General features: G+C 38.1%; 1 protein-coding gene across 1 annotated transcript in view; it reads left to right on the forward strand.

Moving 5' to 3' along the window:
- St8sia6 (ST8 alpha-N-acetyl-neuraminide alpha-2,8-sialyltransferase 6) overlaps window positions 1-17431 on the forward strand; it is a 129633-nt gene that overhangs the window by 99283 nt on the left and 12919 nt on the right. The window contains exon 5 of the mRNA XM_021726680.3: window positions 17254-17398. Coding sequence (XP_021582355.2) covers window positions 17330-17398 — 69 coding nt within the window. The 5' untranslated portion in view covers window positions 17254-17329. The remainder of the gene's footprint in view (window positions 1-17253; window positions 17399-17431) is intronic.

Below are 17431 nucleotides of genomic sequence, written 5' to 3' on the forward strand. Positions count from 1 at the left end.
TCTTCTAGGTATAGAATCATGTCATCCACAAATAGTGATAATTTAAGTTCTTCTTTTCCTATTTTTATGCCTTTAATTTCTTTCATCTGTCTAATTGCTCTGGCCAGTGTTTCGAGAACTATATTGAATAGAAGTGGTGATAGAGGGCATCCCTGTCTTGTTCCAGATTTTAGAGGGAATGCCTTCAATTTTTCTCCATTCAGAATGATGCTAGCCTAAGGCTTAGCATAGATAGCTTTTACAATGTTGAGATAAGTTCCTGTTATCCCTAGTTTTTCTAATATTTTGAACATAAAAGGATGCTGTAATTTGTCAAATGCATTTTCTGCGTCTATCAAGATGATCATATGGTTCTTATCTTTAAGTCTATTGATGTGATGAATACCATTTATTGATTTCCATATATTGAACCATCCTTGCATCCCAGGGATGAATCCTACTTGATCATGGTGCACAATTTTTTTTGATTTGTTTTTGTATCTGATTCGTCAGAATTTTATTAAGGATTTTTGCATCTAGGTTCATTAGAGATATTGTTCTGTAGTTTTCTTTCTTTGAGGTGTCTTTGTCTGGTTTCAGAATCAGGGTGATGCTGGCCTCATAGAATGAATTTGGAAGAGCTCCTTCTTTTTCTATTTCCTGAATAACTTGAAAAGTATTGGTATTAATTCTTATTTAAAGGTTTTGTTAAACTCCGCTGTATACCCCTCTGGTCCTGGGCTTTTTTGGTTGGTAGTCTTTTGATTGCTTCTTCTATTTCATCCATTGATATTGGTCTGTTCAAATTGTGTGTATCTTCCTGACTCGGTCTGGGCAAATCATATGACTTAAGAAATTTATTGATGTCTTCACTATCTTCTACTTTATTGGAATATAGGGTTTCACAATAATTTCTAATTGTCTTCTGTATTTCTGTAGCATCTGTTGTGATATAGCCTTTTTCATCTCTTACATTAGTAATTTGAGTTCTCTCTCTTCTTCTCTTCATTAGCATGGCTAAGGGTCTGTCGATCTTATTTATTTTTTCAAAGAACCAACTTTTAGTTTTGTCAATTTTTTCAATAGTTTCTTTTGTTTCAATTTTATTGATTTTCACTCTGATTTTAATTATTTTTTGCCTTCTGCTACATTTGCTGTTGTTTTGCTTTTCCTTTTCTAGGGCTTTGCGATGAAGTGTGAGCTCATTTATTTGTTGGTTTTTTCTTTTTTTGAGGAATGACCTCTAGGCGATGAATTTCCCTCTTAAAACTGCTTTCATTGTGTCCCATAGATTCTGATATGTTGTGTCTGTATTTTCATTTATCTCTAAGAATTTTTTGATTTCCTCCTTTATGTTTTCTGTAACCCATTGATCATTCAGTAACATATTGTTCATGTTCCATGTGATGTAAGATTTTTCCTTCCTCCTTTTATCATTGGTTTCCAGTTTCATTCCATTATGATCAGATAAAATGCATGGTATTATCTCCACCCCTTTATATTTACTGAGGGTTGCCCTATGGCATAATATATGGTCTATTTTTGAGAAGGATCCATGTGCTACTGAGAAAAAAAGTATTTCCACTTGATGATGGTTGATATATTCTATATATGTCAGTTAAGTCTAGGTTATTGATTGTGATATTGAGTTCTATAGTTTCTTTATTTAACTTTTGTTTGGAGGATCTGTCCAATGGTGAGACAGGTGTGTTGAAGTCACCCATAATTATTGTGTTGTGGTCTATTTGATTCTTGAACTTGAGGAGAGTATGTTTTATGAATGTCACAGCACCCTTATTTGGTGTATAAATATTGATAATTGTTATGTCTTGTTGGTGAATGGTCCCTTTTAACAGTATATAATGTCCTTCCTTATCCCTTTTGATTAACTTAGTCTTGAAGTCAATTTTATTCAATATGAGGATGGCCACCCCTGCTTGCTTACGAGGACCGTATGTGTGGTATATTTTTTCCCAACCTTTCACCTTCCGCCTGTGTATGTCTTTTCCAATCAGATGTGTCTCCTGGAGGCAGCATATTGTTGGATTTCTTTTTTTAATCCATGTTACCAGCCTCTGTCGCTTTATTGGAGAGTTTAAGCCATTAACGTTTAGAGTTACTATTGATATACGGTTTGTACTTCCAGCCATGTTTGATTATTTATTTATTTATTTATTGTTTAGTTTGGTTTGTTTCTCCATGATTAGCTTTCCCCCTGCCCTCTAGCTTTACTGAGGTACTTCCCACTGTTGGTTTTGGTTATTGCTTTTCATTTCTTCCTCATGTAGTGTTTTGCTCAAGATGCTTTGCAATACTGGTTTTCTGGCTGCAAATTCTTTTAACTTTTGTTTATCATGAAAGATTTTTATTTCATTGTTGTACCTGAAGTTAATTTACTGGATACAAAATTCTTGGTTGGCATCCATTGTCTTTCAGTGTTTGAAATACGTTGTTTCAGGATCTTCTCGCTTTCAGCGTCTGTGTTGAAAAATCCGTTGTTAACCTTATTGGTTTACCCCTGAATATAATCTGCCTCCTTTCTATTGTAGCTTTTAATATTTTCTCTTTGTTCTGTATATTGGGTATCTTCATAACAATGTGTCTTGGCATTGGTCTACTGTGATTTTGTATGCTTGGAGTCCTGTATGCATCTACAATTTGTACATCCGTTTCCTTTTTTTATTTCTGGAAAGTTTTCTATAATTATTTCATTCAGCAGGTTGCTCATTCCCTTGGTTTGAACCTCTATACCTTCCTCTATCCCGATGACTCTTAAGTTTGGTTTATTTATGTTATCTCATATCTCTTGGATGTTTTTCTCGTGATTATTTACCAGCCTTTCTGAGTTGGCTAGACTCTTTTCAAGGTGATATATTTTGTCTTCATTATCTGACGTTCTGGCTTCTACTTGCTCCACTCTGTTAGTGATACTCTCATTTGAGTTTTTAATTTGGTTTATAGTTTCCTTCATTTCTAGAATTATTGTTTGATTTTTTTATAATCTCTATCTCCTTATAAAGATGCTTATTTGCTTCTTTTATCTGTTTATGTAATTCATTTTTAATGTGTTCTTTCATTGTTTGAATTTGCTGTCTCATATCCTCTTTAAGATTCCATTCCATCTGTCTAAGGTATTCCTTGAGTTCTTTATTTCACCATTTTTATGATGCCTCTAGGTCCTCCTGAATATTTAGGCTGTCCTGCATTGTTTGTACTCCTTTTCTTCCTTGCTTTTTCATGCTGCTCATCTTGCTTCTTTTTCAGTTTGACTGCTGAGTTACTGTTTACTCCTATAAATTGATTTGATTCTTGGGAGGAAAGGTATTAGAAGGGAAGGGAAGAAGTCACTAAAGAGAATGAGAGTAAACAGGTAGAATTCAAGGAAGGGGGAATAAGGAAACTGAAAAGACAAAAGAAAAAAATAGAAAAGAAAAAAAGAATAAAAAAATAAAAAATAATAAAATAATTTTTAAAAATTTTAAAAATAAAAAAATAAAAATGAAAAAAAAACCCAAGTAAAAAAAAAATTTAATAAATGCAGTCTTAGAGTTTGATTAACCTCTCTTCCAGTAGGTGGAGCTGTGCCCACCGGGCCAAGCTTCTCCTCTCAATATGCGGGAACCAATCACTGTGCAGCAGCTCCTCCTCCTCGACTGGGCGGTTCTCCAATCCTAAGTGCCTTGGGCCTTTTCTTGTGTCTAGTCACTTCCCCACTTTTCCTCTAGCCAGGCCCCACTCACTGGTGATGCTCACCACAATACTGGCTACACACCAAGTCTGCTGCTCCCGGGAGCCCTATTTTCTTAAACGACTGGGCACACTCTCCCTGTTTTCCAGTCCCTCAGACCCTAAGTTTGTGGAGCTTGGGGCTGAGAACCCTCAGAGTATTTTGCTTGCCCTCTGGTAGCCACGCCCCCGGTAGCTGGTGCAAGAGACCTCAGTTGTCAGCACTGGTGGGAGCGGTAGCCGGGAGTCCCGCGCCACTCCTGATTCCCTCGATCTGACTATCACGCTCACGGGAGAGCTGGGAGGGGCCCTTGAGGTTTCCCCGCTGTGTGGAGTAGGAAGGCTAGGGAGTTACACACCTGCTACTGCCGGTTTCAATGAAGTTATCTCCTCCGCCGCATTCTGGTGACGTCAGTTCTCTGCCATGGTGGTATCCCATGTCAATGGGGACAGTTCGTTCCCTTTGCCGGGTGACCAATGCAATGGGTGGGTCCTGACTGGCTCTCCCAAGCCCCGTCTCAATCCTGTGGCCACTGCCTATGAAGGCTCGGTTGGTATTAACCTCTGCAGGTTCAGAAGGGCCGACCAGTTGTTTCCGCGGGATGGTTTAGTGCTGAGTCACAGCAGTTTGTCTGCGAGCCGCAGGCGAACGGGAGTTTGAATTCAGCTGATCCGGGCTCGGTGTGTGTTCTGAGAGGCACAGACTGTTTGCCCCAGATCCACGTCAGCTCAGCATTGCCTAGTGATCCTGAGCAAACAGCATTTAGATGATTTAAGTCTCCCTATGCCCGCGCAGCTGAAGAGGTCAGAGACTTGATCTCTCCACGCCCGCCACCATGTTGGATCTCCCAGATCCTTTCTCTTGCTAAGGCTGGCTTTGAACTCGTGATCCTCCTGCCTCAGCCTCCTGAGCCATTGGGATTACAGTCTTGCACCACCATGCCCTGCAGATCATTGTTAATTCTTAATAGCACAAACTCTCCCTTTAGTTTGAAACATGCTTCCATTGTAAGCCAGTTGATTCTCAAATTAGTGTCAGCACATCATCATGATTTTTTTATTTTACTTCTTCCATACTCAAAAAACACTTTCTTCTCCATGACACAAACTCTGGAAGGAGTTGTCTCTACACATCCTCTTCTATTACCTTCTGCTTATCTTGAGACTTTCCCCCTGCTCACTATGTACCATGCTGGGTCATTCTCATCCATTCCTGGCTCAATAAAATTAATAGAAGTATTTTTTAATGCAAATGGGACTACAGACTTTGGCCAGGACTTGCTTCCAAAACTTCTACCTCTGCCACAAACAGTTTTCAGCCCACTCAAGACAAAAAATAAAATCCCAGGAGACTCTGCATTACCTGGGAAACGCTGCTTCTGCAGCCTCACTGCCCACTCTTTTGCTCCCCTGTGTTGGTCCAGTACCTCATCAAATGTTCTGTACTTGCTTCAACCACTGAGCCTTGACGACGCTGTCCCTTCTGCCTCCCCCACCTTTCCTCTTCAAGGATACTAACCTTCATTTATCCCTTCCTAAACTCAATTAAGTCGTTGCTGTGCTATCCTAAAATTTACCTTCATTTAAATTTACCTCAGTCACAAGAATAAATTTTCATTGCATGTGTGTGGTTATTTAATTTATAGACCTGGTTGATTTATGATCCATGGGCATGCTGTGTATGGGCCTCAGTTGAGTAGGGAAAGTAGGAGTTGGAGCCTAAAATTTGGTTTCTGGATTCAGGAGCATAGACTCAACTTTACATTGGCACTATGTGTCTTATGGATTTTCCTTTGTATTATCTGTTGTCTTTAATTTTATAAAGTGGTCCCCTCTTATGTTTGGGAGCAGTGGATGCTGAAACTCCAAATGGTATCCTGAACCCTATATATGCTGTTATTTCCTACACATACATACTTATGATAAACACAAACTCTTAATAACACAAACTCCTCTCCCTTTACTTTGAAGCATGCTTTCATTGTAAGCCAGTTGATTCTCAAATTAGTGCCAGCACATCATCATGGTTTTCTAATTTAATTTGTAAATTAGGCTTAGTTAGAGATTAATGATAATTGCTAATTATAAATAGAATAATTATAAACATATATTATATTAAAATTGCCAGCACCACTACTTTTGTGCTTGGGGATGATTATCAAGTGAAACCAGGGTTACTTGAACACAGGAATTATAATACCATAATAGTAGATCTGATAACCCAGATGACTACTAAGTGGGGGACAGGTAGCATACACCAAATGGATACACTGGATAAGGCAATATGAGATTTCATCATGTTACTGAGAATATCATGCAATTTAAAATTTATAAATTATTATTTCTAGAATTTTCTGTTTAATATTTTCAGATTTACTGTTGGTAACCCCAGAAGGCAAAACCACAGATCAAGGGGAACTACTGTATATTAAATTTGTTCTCTGTGATTGAGTGAATTCCCCCTTAGAATGTCCTAAAGGCATCATTTGATTATTGGTCATTGATATCATCATTGTTATTATTAGCTGAGTCACTTGTAGCCAGTCTCTTTATTGGTGAAATGGAGATAATCCTTGCTTCTTGAGTTTTTGTGAATAATCACTATGTAAAACATTCAGTACAGAGTCTGTTATATGTCAGAGTCTTAGTATACAATAGATATTAGTATTACCAGTTTTATATCATTTTACTAACTTACAATTAGTGTTTTACTAAATATGGTTTAAACTCTTGCTATCTATAATAAATATAGCAAGTCGATGATGTAACAATAAAGCTATAATAGTTTCAGTTCCAAACCTCTGCCAAGGGAAGGAGAGGTACAAACACACATATGCCTAGGTTTTGCTTTTCTGAACCTTTTGTTTGGATTATGCCATGCACTTGGTAAGGACCAACACTTCCTATTCAATTTGTTCTCTTTGAACTCTCTTTGATCTTTTCATGATGGAAAATAGGTCATATAGAGGAACAAGTATGAAGCTTCAACTTTCTAAGTTGCAATCCTCCTGTGCATTATTTTCAGTAGAAAAGGACTTTTCTGTGTGGGTTTCATAGCTTGTCCCTCCTTTTCAAGATAGCTACTCAAATCACATGCTCTGAGGTCTAATCAGAAACGACTCTGAATTTCCTGAAAATTAATCAGCCTGATTATAGGCAGAGCCAATAATTATACATCCTGCCTTTCCGCAGATTATTTAGCCCATGCTCGGGACTGAATAAGGAATCTCTAGCCCAGTGAGGGAATGGATAATTCATATTTGAGGTTCTGTTAAGGCAAAGCCCGAGGGCAGAGATGAAAAGTCATGAACTGGAAAGCAGCCAGAGGCCAAAAGCAGGAACATAAGTGCATGGTTCCCAGAGGCCAGGCAAAATCAGAAGCTGAGTTTAGGGCTGAAGCCAAAAAAGTAGATCATGAATTCTGTGAGCCATGGGAGCTGTCCTGGAAAAGAGCCTGAAATGTGAGCTGGCTTTCTAGGAGCACTGAGGTTGCATTTGTGTATGTGAACCAGGCTAATCAAATGACCATGAGGATGACCTGCCTGCCTGTTCCTCCACCTGCAAGATGCTGCCCCATAGTGTGGATGAAGCCCCTTGAGATACACATGCAGTGCTTTTCACCAGGGCACATGTTTACGAATAAGTCTAGTAAGTTGAAATTCAGGAAATAATGAGAACTTTTATAAAAGAAAGTGGCATTGACACAGAATATACCGGGAACATTTCCCTTAAGAAATGCTTCATGAGCTGGGTGCAGTGGTGCACACCTGTAATCCCAGCAGCTTGGGAGGCTAGGGCAGGAGTATGGAGAGTTCAAAGCCAGCCTCAGCAAAAGTGAGGTGCTAAGCAACTCAGTGAGACCCTGTCTCTAAACAAGATACAAAATAGGGCTGGGGATGTGGCTCAGAGGACAAATATCCCTGAGTTCAATCCCCAGTACCACCCCCACCAATAAAGAAAAAAGAAGTAGCAAGTTGGTATAATTACACTTAAGACTGATTCAGCATTATAATCACAAAACTGTCTTCGTGAGATTATAGTGTTAGTCCAGGATCTCAATATATTGCCAAAGTCTGAAAGGGAAAAAAAAAAAAAGATTTCTTAGGCTGAGGTTGTGGCTCAATGGTAGAATGCTTGCCTACCACGTGTGAGACACTGGGTTCATCCCTCAGCACCACCTAAAAATAAACAAATAAAATAAAAGCATTCCATCCATCTATAACAAAAAAAAAAATTAAAAAAGATTTCTTAATTTTCCCTAACTAAATAAAAGTATAAACTGTCAACTGAAGTTTGATACAAATGACTTCTTTACATGCTTTTCACACATTGAACAATAATGACAGCGACCTGGATTGATTTTGTCTGAAAACTAAAATATATTCAGAAATCTTAACATTCATCTTCGCGGTTGACCTTGTATTTTTAGAACTTGCTTTTTTCACACTTACGTAATTTGCAATTGACTTCCACTTTACAGTTTTGAAAAGGCAGGGGACAGTCATGCAACTGGAGCGCTTAGGGGGTTTCTGGAGAGATCAGTTCTGCAGTTGCTTTGTGCTCTTTCCAAAAGGCATCTGAAGCCAGCCAGTTGGTTGCGTCTCTCTCCTGTGTTCAAAGACCTCACAACCCAGCTCTTTCATAATCACACTTCGGGGTTCTACGGGTCCATTTTCCATCTGTGAGTCTCAGTATGAATTAAAACTATAACAGGTCACCACCTTCATTACCATCAGCCATTGTCCTCTCCACTCTTGCTTAGGCTCTTCCCTAGAGGTACCACCCTTCCTCAAGAGACTTCAATGGGAAACCTGGGCATGACCCTTGCTGTCCTTCATCTTCTCCTTCAGTACCCATTTCCAGTCAATCACTAAACATTAGCAGTTTCACACACTAAATATGTTTCAAATGTACCAACTTTTCTCGACCCTCCTTCCCCCACTAATCTAGTCTATTCTTTGCCTTGGTTCATCCAACCCTAAATAATCTATTTCCTAGGTAGGAATTTGGGGCCTTAACCTTGACTCCATGGACCTCTGTTCCCAACCTTCAGCCCCTTAACCTGGACCTGGCTAGGTCTTCCCTGGCCCCAGGAGGAAGGGATTTGGTTACTATTTTCGCCCATTTATTATGCATATAGGTGTGGAAATTCAGCACGGTTTAAAAAGATTTAATCACAATTTCCAAAACATCTGAAGATGTAGATATTTCCCCCTAAAATATTTCAAGTTAATCCACAAGACTTGAAACAGGAGCTGACTTTTCTTCTCTCTTTGTCTCTCTGTTATGATTGATTTGTGCAAATGAGGGAGAATCAGGCGGTGTTAAGTGTCTGGGTTTAAAGCCCTGGCATGTCACTTATGCGCTGTATGACCTCAGGCAGTATGACCTCACTTCACTTCTCTGAGTGGGATTTAACATTTGAAAACTGGGGATATCAGTAGTGAGTGTGATAGTTTTTCTTCCCTCATAGAAATGTAAGGTTCAAATAAGCTGACATGGATAGTGTTGTGGAAGGATACCATGTATGCGTTTATTGTTATTATTTTGGTATCTATGTCCATGAACCTTAAATTTACACATTGCTCCTTTTAATGTTCTTTTCTGAACCTATAGATTGTGTCTATTTCTGCCCTTATTTCTATGGAGTGTCCTGTCTGTGTTCTTCACAGGTAATGTGCACATTTGCATTTCTCTGTATGTTTCAGGGGTCTATCCATAATAGGGCTTCCTTTCATATAATGGGGGCCCAATTCATGCTTGGAATAGAAATCTTGCTGCTCATCTACTAGTGTGGCTTATTTTAAAACTGGCAAGGGGTTTTTTTTTCTTTTCCTTTTCTTTTCCCTTCCTCTTCTTTCTTCCCCTCCTCAACCTTGGGGGAAGTCAGATTAACCTTCTTTCTGTCCTAAGTCAAGCTATCTGCCTTGCATTTTTATTCCATAAGAATAAAAAAACTCTGGACCTGTGAACTAGAACAAAAGCTCTTTCAAGGATATAAATTAAACAGTAATTAGATCTACTGATAATGATCTTGGAAACAACCTTCATCTTCCTCCCCTAACCCTGCTTGTTTGGTATTGGTGATTGAACCCAGGAGTGCTTTTCCACTGAGTCTCATCCCCAACTCATTTTATTTATTTATTTATTTTTAAATTTGAGTCAGGGTCTCTCTAAGTCTTTCAGGGTCCCAATTGCTGAGGCTGGCCTCAAATTTTATATCCTCTTGCCTCAGCCTCCTGAGCCATTGTGATTAAAGGCCCTCTGTTTCCCTTTGCAGTTTGAATGGCAGCCTCTGGGTCCTGAGTCCATAGTCTTTCTCCTTTGCTAGCAAAGCAGTAAAACTTCTGTTTCCTTTTTTCTCACCACCTTGTTCTCCTTGTTGTATCAGCATCAAGGACAAGGACTGACCTTCCGTATCATCCCTGATGTTTGTGTGTAACCATCTTTTAGCTTTTGTCCTCTTTGCTTTTCTCAAGTCTTTCTCCCTTTTATGTGACTTTTTCTTCCGTCTTACGCTGTGACTGTGTTGTTTGTTGTCTCTGTTTTGTTTGTTTTGTTTTGTTTTCTCCTTCTTGGTTTCTCTCTTCTTGATGTACTTTTTCTCCTTTTCTACCTCTGTATTGCAGTTAATAATAATAGAAAAAAAAACAAAACCCTAAAAATTTTTTTTAAAATATTGCTTTCTGAATTCATTAAAGAATTTTCTATTTCCCTTTTCAAAAATGTATAAGTTTATAAATACAGTGTTTTCTATGGCTCTCTGGGGGGGGGTGTCAATTGTTCCCTGCTTGCACACCCATCTATTGATTCTCTTTCCTGTGGTTCAGTGACTCTGTAGAAAGAAAATCCCTGCTGGATGGACCTTTCTCTCTAGACAGTAGGTAGCAAACTGTTAAGCACCATTATTTCATTGCTCTGAAGCATCTCCCAATTTCTACTTATCTAAATTGTGCTGTTCTAGATACAAGATGAGTGCAGGGATGGTGCCTCATTATCCCTTAGCTTCTACCTGGGTCCAGCACAATGCCTGGAGCACAAGATGCTCTTGATAAATATTTGTGAAATGAATAAATTCTACTGGGAATATTGAACTTCAGGGGAATCCACAGAGAACGACTCATCACCCGGTCATTGTCTCGCCCTTTTTATTTCTGATTTTGAAACAGGAACTTGTTACATTGCTGAGGCTGGAAATTGCCTTAGCCTCCCGAGTCACTGTGTTTGCTAGTCTTTAATTAGGCAGTTCTCTTGTGATAGCCTGCCAGCCACTTTGCAGCCAGACTTCCTCTCTCTGGTCTCCAGCTGCTGTTTGCTCTCTATTATCCAAGCATGGGTTGATTCATTCAATGAACAAATATTTATTGAGGACCCTCTGGGCACTGTGCTAATGCCATCTCTACAGAATCTTCCCTAAACCACAGGTTAGCTGAAGTGCCCTTCCCTCATGTTCCTCTTATAGCCTCTTCTTGTCTCATTGTATTGAAATGATATCAATACCAATTACATCTTATAACTGTTTATCCAAGTATGAATAAGCTCCTGGAAGTTAGGGCCCACCCTTATTTTAGTTATATTTGCATTGAGTAATTTGCAAGTCGTAATTCCCATGACCTTGGATCATGAACCTCACCTAGGACTGCCCAGTAAATGTGTGCTGAATTGCTCTATGCATTGAGCCTTGTCTTAGCTCAGGCTGCTATAAAAAATACCATGGACTGGGTGGTGTGAGCAACATTTATTTCCCCAGTTCTAGAGGCTGGAAGTTCAAGATCAGGGTGCCAGTATGACTGTGATAAGTTCAGATGAGATTCCTTCTCTTGGTGGCAGATAGCCCACTTCTCATTGTAATTAATTTCATATTCATCAGGGCTTCATTTTCATGACCTCATCTACCTCTAATCCCTTCCTAAAGACTCCCCTCCTAATTCCATCACATTGAAGATTAATATTTCAGTGCATGGATTTTGAGAAACCCAAACATTCTTCATTCTGTGCTTGAAATCATACATTAATCCTTATTTCTTCCTTCATATTATGTATAGTCCTAAGTTTTGAAGACAGCTATTGAATCTCCTGAAGCTGTCCAGACCAATGCTATCTGGATATTATTGGTTCTTCATCTGTCATGGATTTTGATCTGCTCCATCCAGACAGGCCCCCGTTTGTCAATGAGCCTTTAAAAGAAAAGCTTCTAACAACAGATCTGAACACACGGAGTATGGCTTGAGCATCAGAGTGGAATGTGTCTCTGTCTCTTCTCCAGCCACTCTTCCTTTAATTATACAATTCCAGGCCACATTTGAATTTTGGGAAGCCAATGCACACTGCTGAGTTATAGCTAAACAATTAAAAGTTGCAAATCTAGGATCCTTCAAATGGTCCCTAAATAGGCATGACTTGGTCTCAACTCCCAATGCTGAATTATTTCTTATCTCTCACTTTCCCCATGCCTCAACTGCTGGAGCTGCACACACAGGTCCCTCTGCAGATGTGGAGAATAGTATTCTGCTTGGTCACTTGGGCATGATGACAGTGAGGAGGTGAGCATGGGGTCTACTACATGATTGACGTGAATAATAGTAGAAAGACCTTCTGAGCTCACACAGCTCTCTTTATTAAGTGCTTCTAATTATGAATTTGAGTGTTCTAGAAAATTTCACTGGGAAAAGAGTAAGGACTTCAGTTCTGAGTTTTAATCCTGCTTATTACCTTACAATTTATCCTTTTGACCTTCCCTACTAGATCAAAAACACTATAAAGGCAAAGAAAATGATTATTTTGTTCACCAGTGTGTAGACAGCCCCTCATATAGTGCTCAGTATTTAATAGAAGCTAAACAAATATGATTGAATGAATGAATATGTGATTTGTGACCTTAACTTTGTGATCCCAAGTGGTCCTCATCTGTGAAAAGGGAATTTTTGATTGTATCTATTTTGTTGGATTATCAGAGGGCTTAAATGTAATAATCCAGATAAAATATTTAGCACATAGTGAGACTGCACTAGGTGTTTGTTATTGACATTATTGGTCAATTTGTGAATTGTATAATGTAGGGAGAGACCAGAGGAAAGGCAACAATAAAGGGCCATCAAATTTCTGTTTGTTACAAATTTAAAAGAAATGAAGGCAATCTTAAGAGGGACCATTGGCATATCACTTTGCTCAGTATGCTGTGGTTTTCTGAAAGGGAAAAAATGGGTCGCTTTATTAGAAACGGTTAGAATGGCAAGCATATCCTTCGCATTTCCGCAGGTGCTTTTACGCTGAAGCTCCTTTTCCAGGACTCTCATTAGAACCATAAAGAATGAATCCTAGAAGGGTAGTTCTTTGTTAATAGTTAGAAGGTGCCTGCAGTCTCCCCACCCCTCCCTGAGTGGCCCACATCTCATTAGGGAATCTCAGAGGGTTTAATAAACAGAAGAGATGCCTGGGAACCATGGGCTCAGAGCGGGAGGTCGTTAGTATTCAGTGTGTCCAATAGTGTCCTGACTGCTATAAGCCTTAAGGAGTCATTAACATTTCATGAAAATCCAGGTAGCATTCCATTTAGAACTAAAAGACAATTTTGACCTGAGACTCTAAATGAATGAAACAAGAAAACAAAACAAAAACAAAAACAAAAACAAAGGAAATAGCACCTGTGGTGAAAAAGAAAAAAGGAATTTCTATAAACTTAATAAATATCCTTTTCTTAAAAGTGTATTTATTAGACCATCTGGGATACAAAATGAGTTGGTACATTTTCAGAGTCCAAATTTATAGATTAAGATTAAAAAATAGGAAGCTGGATTCTACCCAGACCAACCTACTCCTTGAAAGTTAGGCACTTTGGGAAGTACACGAATTCTTCTGAATTCTGGAACTCTGTGCAGTCCAGGGAATCCTGATTCTTTTCTGGGGGTGGTGAACAGTGTGTTCTCTCTTGAACCTGGGTTATGGGAAGGAAGTTGCTACATGTGGGATCCAGCAAGTGTTTAGGGCACATTGATCCAATCAATTGATATCCCTGGTCCCACAGAGAACCCTGAGCATCCTATAAGGAAAACAAGAGTTTATGTTTAATTATATCTGGATAGAGTTTTGAAGCATTTAATGTACGTATAAGTGATATGGTAGCCTTTGGGTTGTGACTAGGCAGATTGTGTAGCCAGGTGATGCTTGGATCACTTTGCTTATGAATGACTATTATATCACGGTACCATTTTGGAAAGCATCCCAAAGGAAGAGGAGTAAATGACAGCATTACTCACAATTTCAATATACTCATGTAAACTATCAAGAACTTATTATCATAAGATGCAGATTTGAGTTGTTTATAACCTGAATTCCTTGGTCATATCACTTACGGTCTCTCATCCTCAGTTTTCTCATCTGTGAAATGAAAATAACAGTATTGTCTGCTGCTCCAAAGTGGGAATCAAAGTGGGCATGAGTGTGCCAATGTGGTGGAAAGAACACAGTGCTTTGTGGATGCTTGGCTTGCCCCTGTCAAGCTGGCTGGACACCAACTCTTGTGGAGTGTGGAACTTCACATTAGAGATAGTTTGGCCATCATGGAAATGGGGGATTTTCCAATTAATACTAACAGCATCCTCCATTTCATAATGTCTCCACCTTTTTTTTCACAAGAAGGGAAGAATTGCCATTCTCATTATTGTGAACATATCTAGTTCACTTTGGAGTGACCAAAGATCAGAGTTGATTCTTCTTAGGCTGATAGAAATGGAATAACAGAGATCTTTCTTTTTGTTTTTAAATCTGTTTTATTTTGGAGATTATAAGCAGCTAGGTTTTATGTTGCCACTGGCTGTTACTCTGAGCCAGAGTAATAGCTGGGGAGTGACAAAGTGCATCATGCATTTATCATTCTGTAGCAGAATACACAGACTTAAAAAGTTTAATTAGTTTGTGACTAAAGGCAGGCTTCAGAAATGGTTTTTCAGATTATTATGCTGATATTTTCCCCAGCAGATTATTATGCATAATTAGGTATTTAATTTTTTTTTTGTTAGTGATTTCTTAAAAAGTGTAAGGAGGTTGGCTCACCTGTCTCTGGTACATCCATAAAATGGAATATGATTGTAGCAATAAAAAGGTGCAACCCGAATGAATTGCAAAAGCGGTTAGGCTATAAGGGAAGTCTTACACAAAATCACATTTACTATATGATTCTCTTTATTATATTTTATAATTAGGCAAAACTGATCTGTGGTTAAAAAAAAAGTTAGAAACCACAAAAATGGTTGCCTCTATGACTGAAAAGGGAGTAGAGAGAGGTAGGAAGCATTTGGAGGTGAAGTGTACCGAGGACAGCAGTCTATTTTGAATTGCAATAACTACAACAAAAATTGGAAGATAGATACACAATAAGGCGGAATTAATAAAAAGTCAATCATAAAATATAGCTGGTTTTATATAAAATATAATTGGTTTCCCAATTTTTTCAACTTTCCTGTAGGTTTGAAATTTTTATATCAATATATTTTTAAAAATATAATTTCAGAAAAAAATTATTAATATAAAAAAGCACCATGGGAATCTGGTTAATGTTTTTGGTGATGCGATATTCTTATAAGCATAAAATATCCTTAGAGACATTAAGTTACTTGTCAAAGGTAAATGAGAATTTATTACATTTCAGTTTCTCAAAAAGCTGGATAAAAGAGACACTTAAAATCATAAACACATTAAAGTTTCTGAGTTTGCAATGTGTCACATGAATTGCTACCAAATTAAATTTATAATCAAATACTACTGAGTACCATGTTGTTGACTATGCATCGTTTCATTTTTATTGTTTCTTTTGTTAATCTCCATGAATTCTCTTTCAGAACAAAAACACAAAAAGGAATAAGCAGGTAACAGAATTCAATTAAGAAGAATATACCACAATGAATCCCACTATTATGTATAATTGTAATGCGTCGATGCAAAATACGGGGGGAAAAGGGAGAAAATGTACATTTTGTGAAATAAGTTAACTGATAATGTAAAGCACTGTTGAAAACCTTGACCTTGGGGTACAAATAATACCACCTTGACTTTCATCCCATGAGAATTATCAGAATTCAGAAAAACTGAATTTAAAATGAACATGACAAATTAGAGCATTGTATTTTTTCAAAAGGACAAAATTCAGTAGGACGTACACAATAGTATGCTCGGAAGAACCAAGAACCAGTAATAAAAGTGCATAATGGGAAAGGACCAATTATAATCAATGTCACTAAAGTCAGCTCTAGCAGAAGACCCACTCTCTGTTCTCCCATGGTGTATCCAGCTTGCATACATAATTTTTTAAGTAACATGGAGAAATAAGTCAGGGTTTAAAGAGGAACAAGGTGACTAAGATAATGGAAAACTACTCTTATTAGGAAAAATCTGAGAGAAGGAGGAAATTCTGTCAAGATTGAAAGGTCAATCAAATGTTTGATTACTGTTTTTAGTTACATGGTGTTCCTGCGAGAAGGCTTCTATGAAATAAACTATCAGAGAAAAGGGATTTAAGATCTGGTTTAGTTTTGCAAATGGAAAAATCCCCAGACTTTGAGGTTGATTAAACCCTGGAATAATTTATCAATTATTCCAGATGTTTTGGAATCTCTGTCCCTGGAGAATTAAAAAATTAGACAAAATATAGATCCCGAGCAATTTGACATTCACCTGCTACAGGGTGAGGGCTAACTCAGATGATCCCTGAAAGCACCTTGCTGGATCTGCATATTCTAAAAATAATGTTTCGTTCCACGGTAATAATTTTGAAGTACAGCTTGATACTAATTAACAGTTTCTGGGCTTCCTGGAAGGAATTATAAGTTTACATTCACTTCACTTAAAAATCAGTATATTTAATGGCTTTTCTTTACCTCGGCTGTGTCTCCTACAAATTGATTGTACGTTGTTCCAGTGATGGTAATACTGTTCTTAGTTTCTGTATTTTTATAATTATTGTAAAATAATTATACAGTCTTCCCCCTTTATCCTCAAGGGACACACGAAGCCCCTAGTGGATGACTCAAAACTCTATCTTACCTTGCTTTTCTTATGCATACACACCTAAGATAAAGGTTAATTTATGAATTAGGAAGAGTAAGAGATTAATCACAATAACTAATAACAAAAAGAACAATTGTAACAATGGACTATAATGAAAGTTATATGAATAGGGTCCCTCTCCTTTGGAAGAGTCAAGACAAATATTAATATTCTTGGATTGCAGTTGACATGGGGCAACTGAAACTGTGGATGAAGGAGAGTGCTCTCATGGATTCTTTCATTTTTTTTCTTTCTAATATTATAATAACATCATTACAGGATGTCTTCATATTTACAAATGTTATTCTCATGAGTATTTTATGTTGGTGAGAAGACCCCCTACTGGGTCTGTTTCAGTGTGCTCCCTGCCATTTTTACCCTGTCTTTTGGTGGCTTTGGAAAGTCAGCCGGTGGAGCTCCTCTCTCGCCTTCTCCATTGTGATCTCTATTTTTGGTTTCCTAGTCTCTTCTCATTCCTCAGCTCACTTTCATTCTTACCCATTGCAGAGCAAAACTTACTTCCTGTTGTGATGCTATTCAAAACTTCGTGGTTTCTCAAAATAACACTCCTATTGGAACTAACATGAGCTACGAGGTGGAAAGTAAAAGAACGATCCCGATCGGAGAGAACATTTTTCATATGCTTCCTGCGGTGAGTAAAGATTTTGTGGTGGATAAATTTTCT

Source organism: Ictidomys tridecemlineatus, chromosome 10, assembly GCF_052094955.1.
Source record: "Ictidomys tridecemlineatus isolate mIctTri1 chromosome 10, mIctTri1.hap1, whole genome shotgun sequence".
Taxonomy (NCBI): Eukaryota; Metazoa; Chordata; class Mammalia; order Rodentia; family Sciuridae; genus Ictidomys; species Ictidomys tridecemlineatus.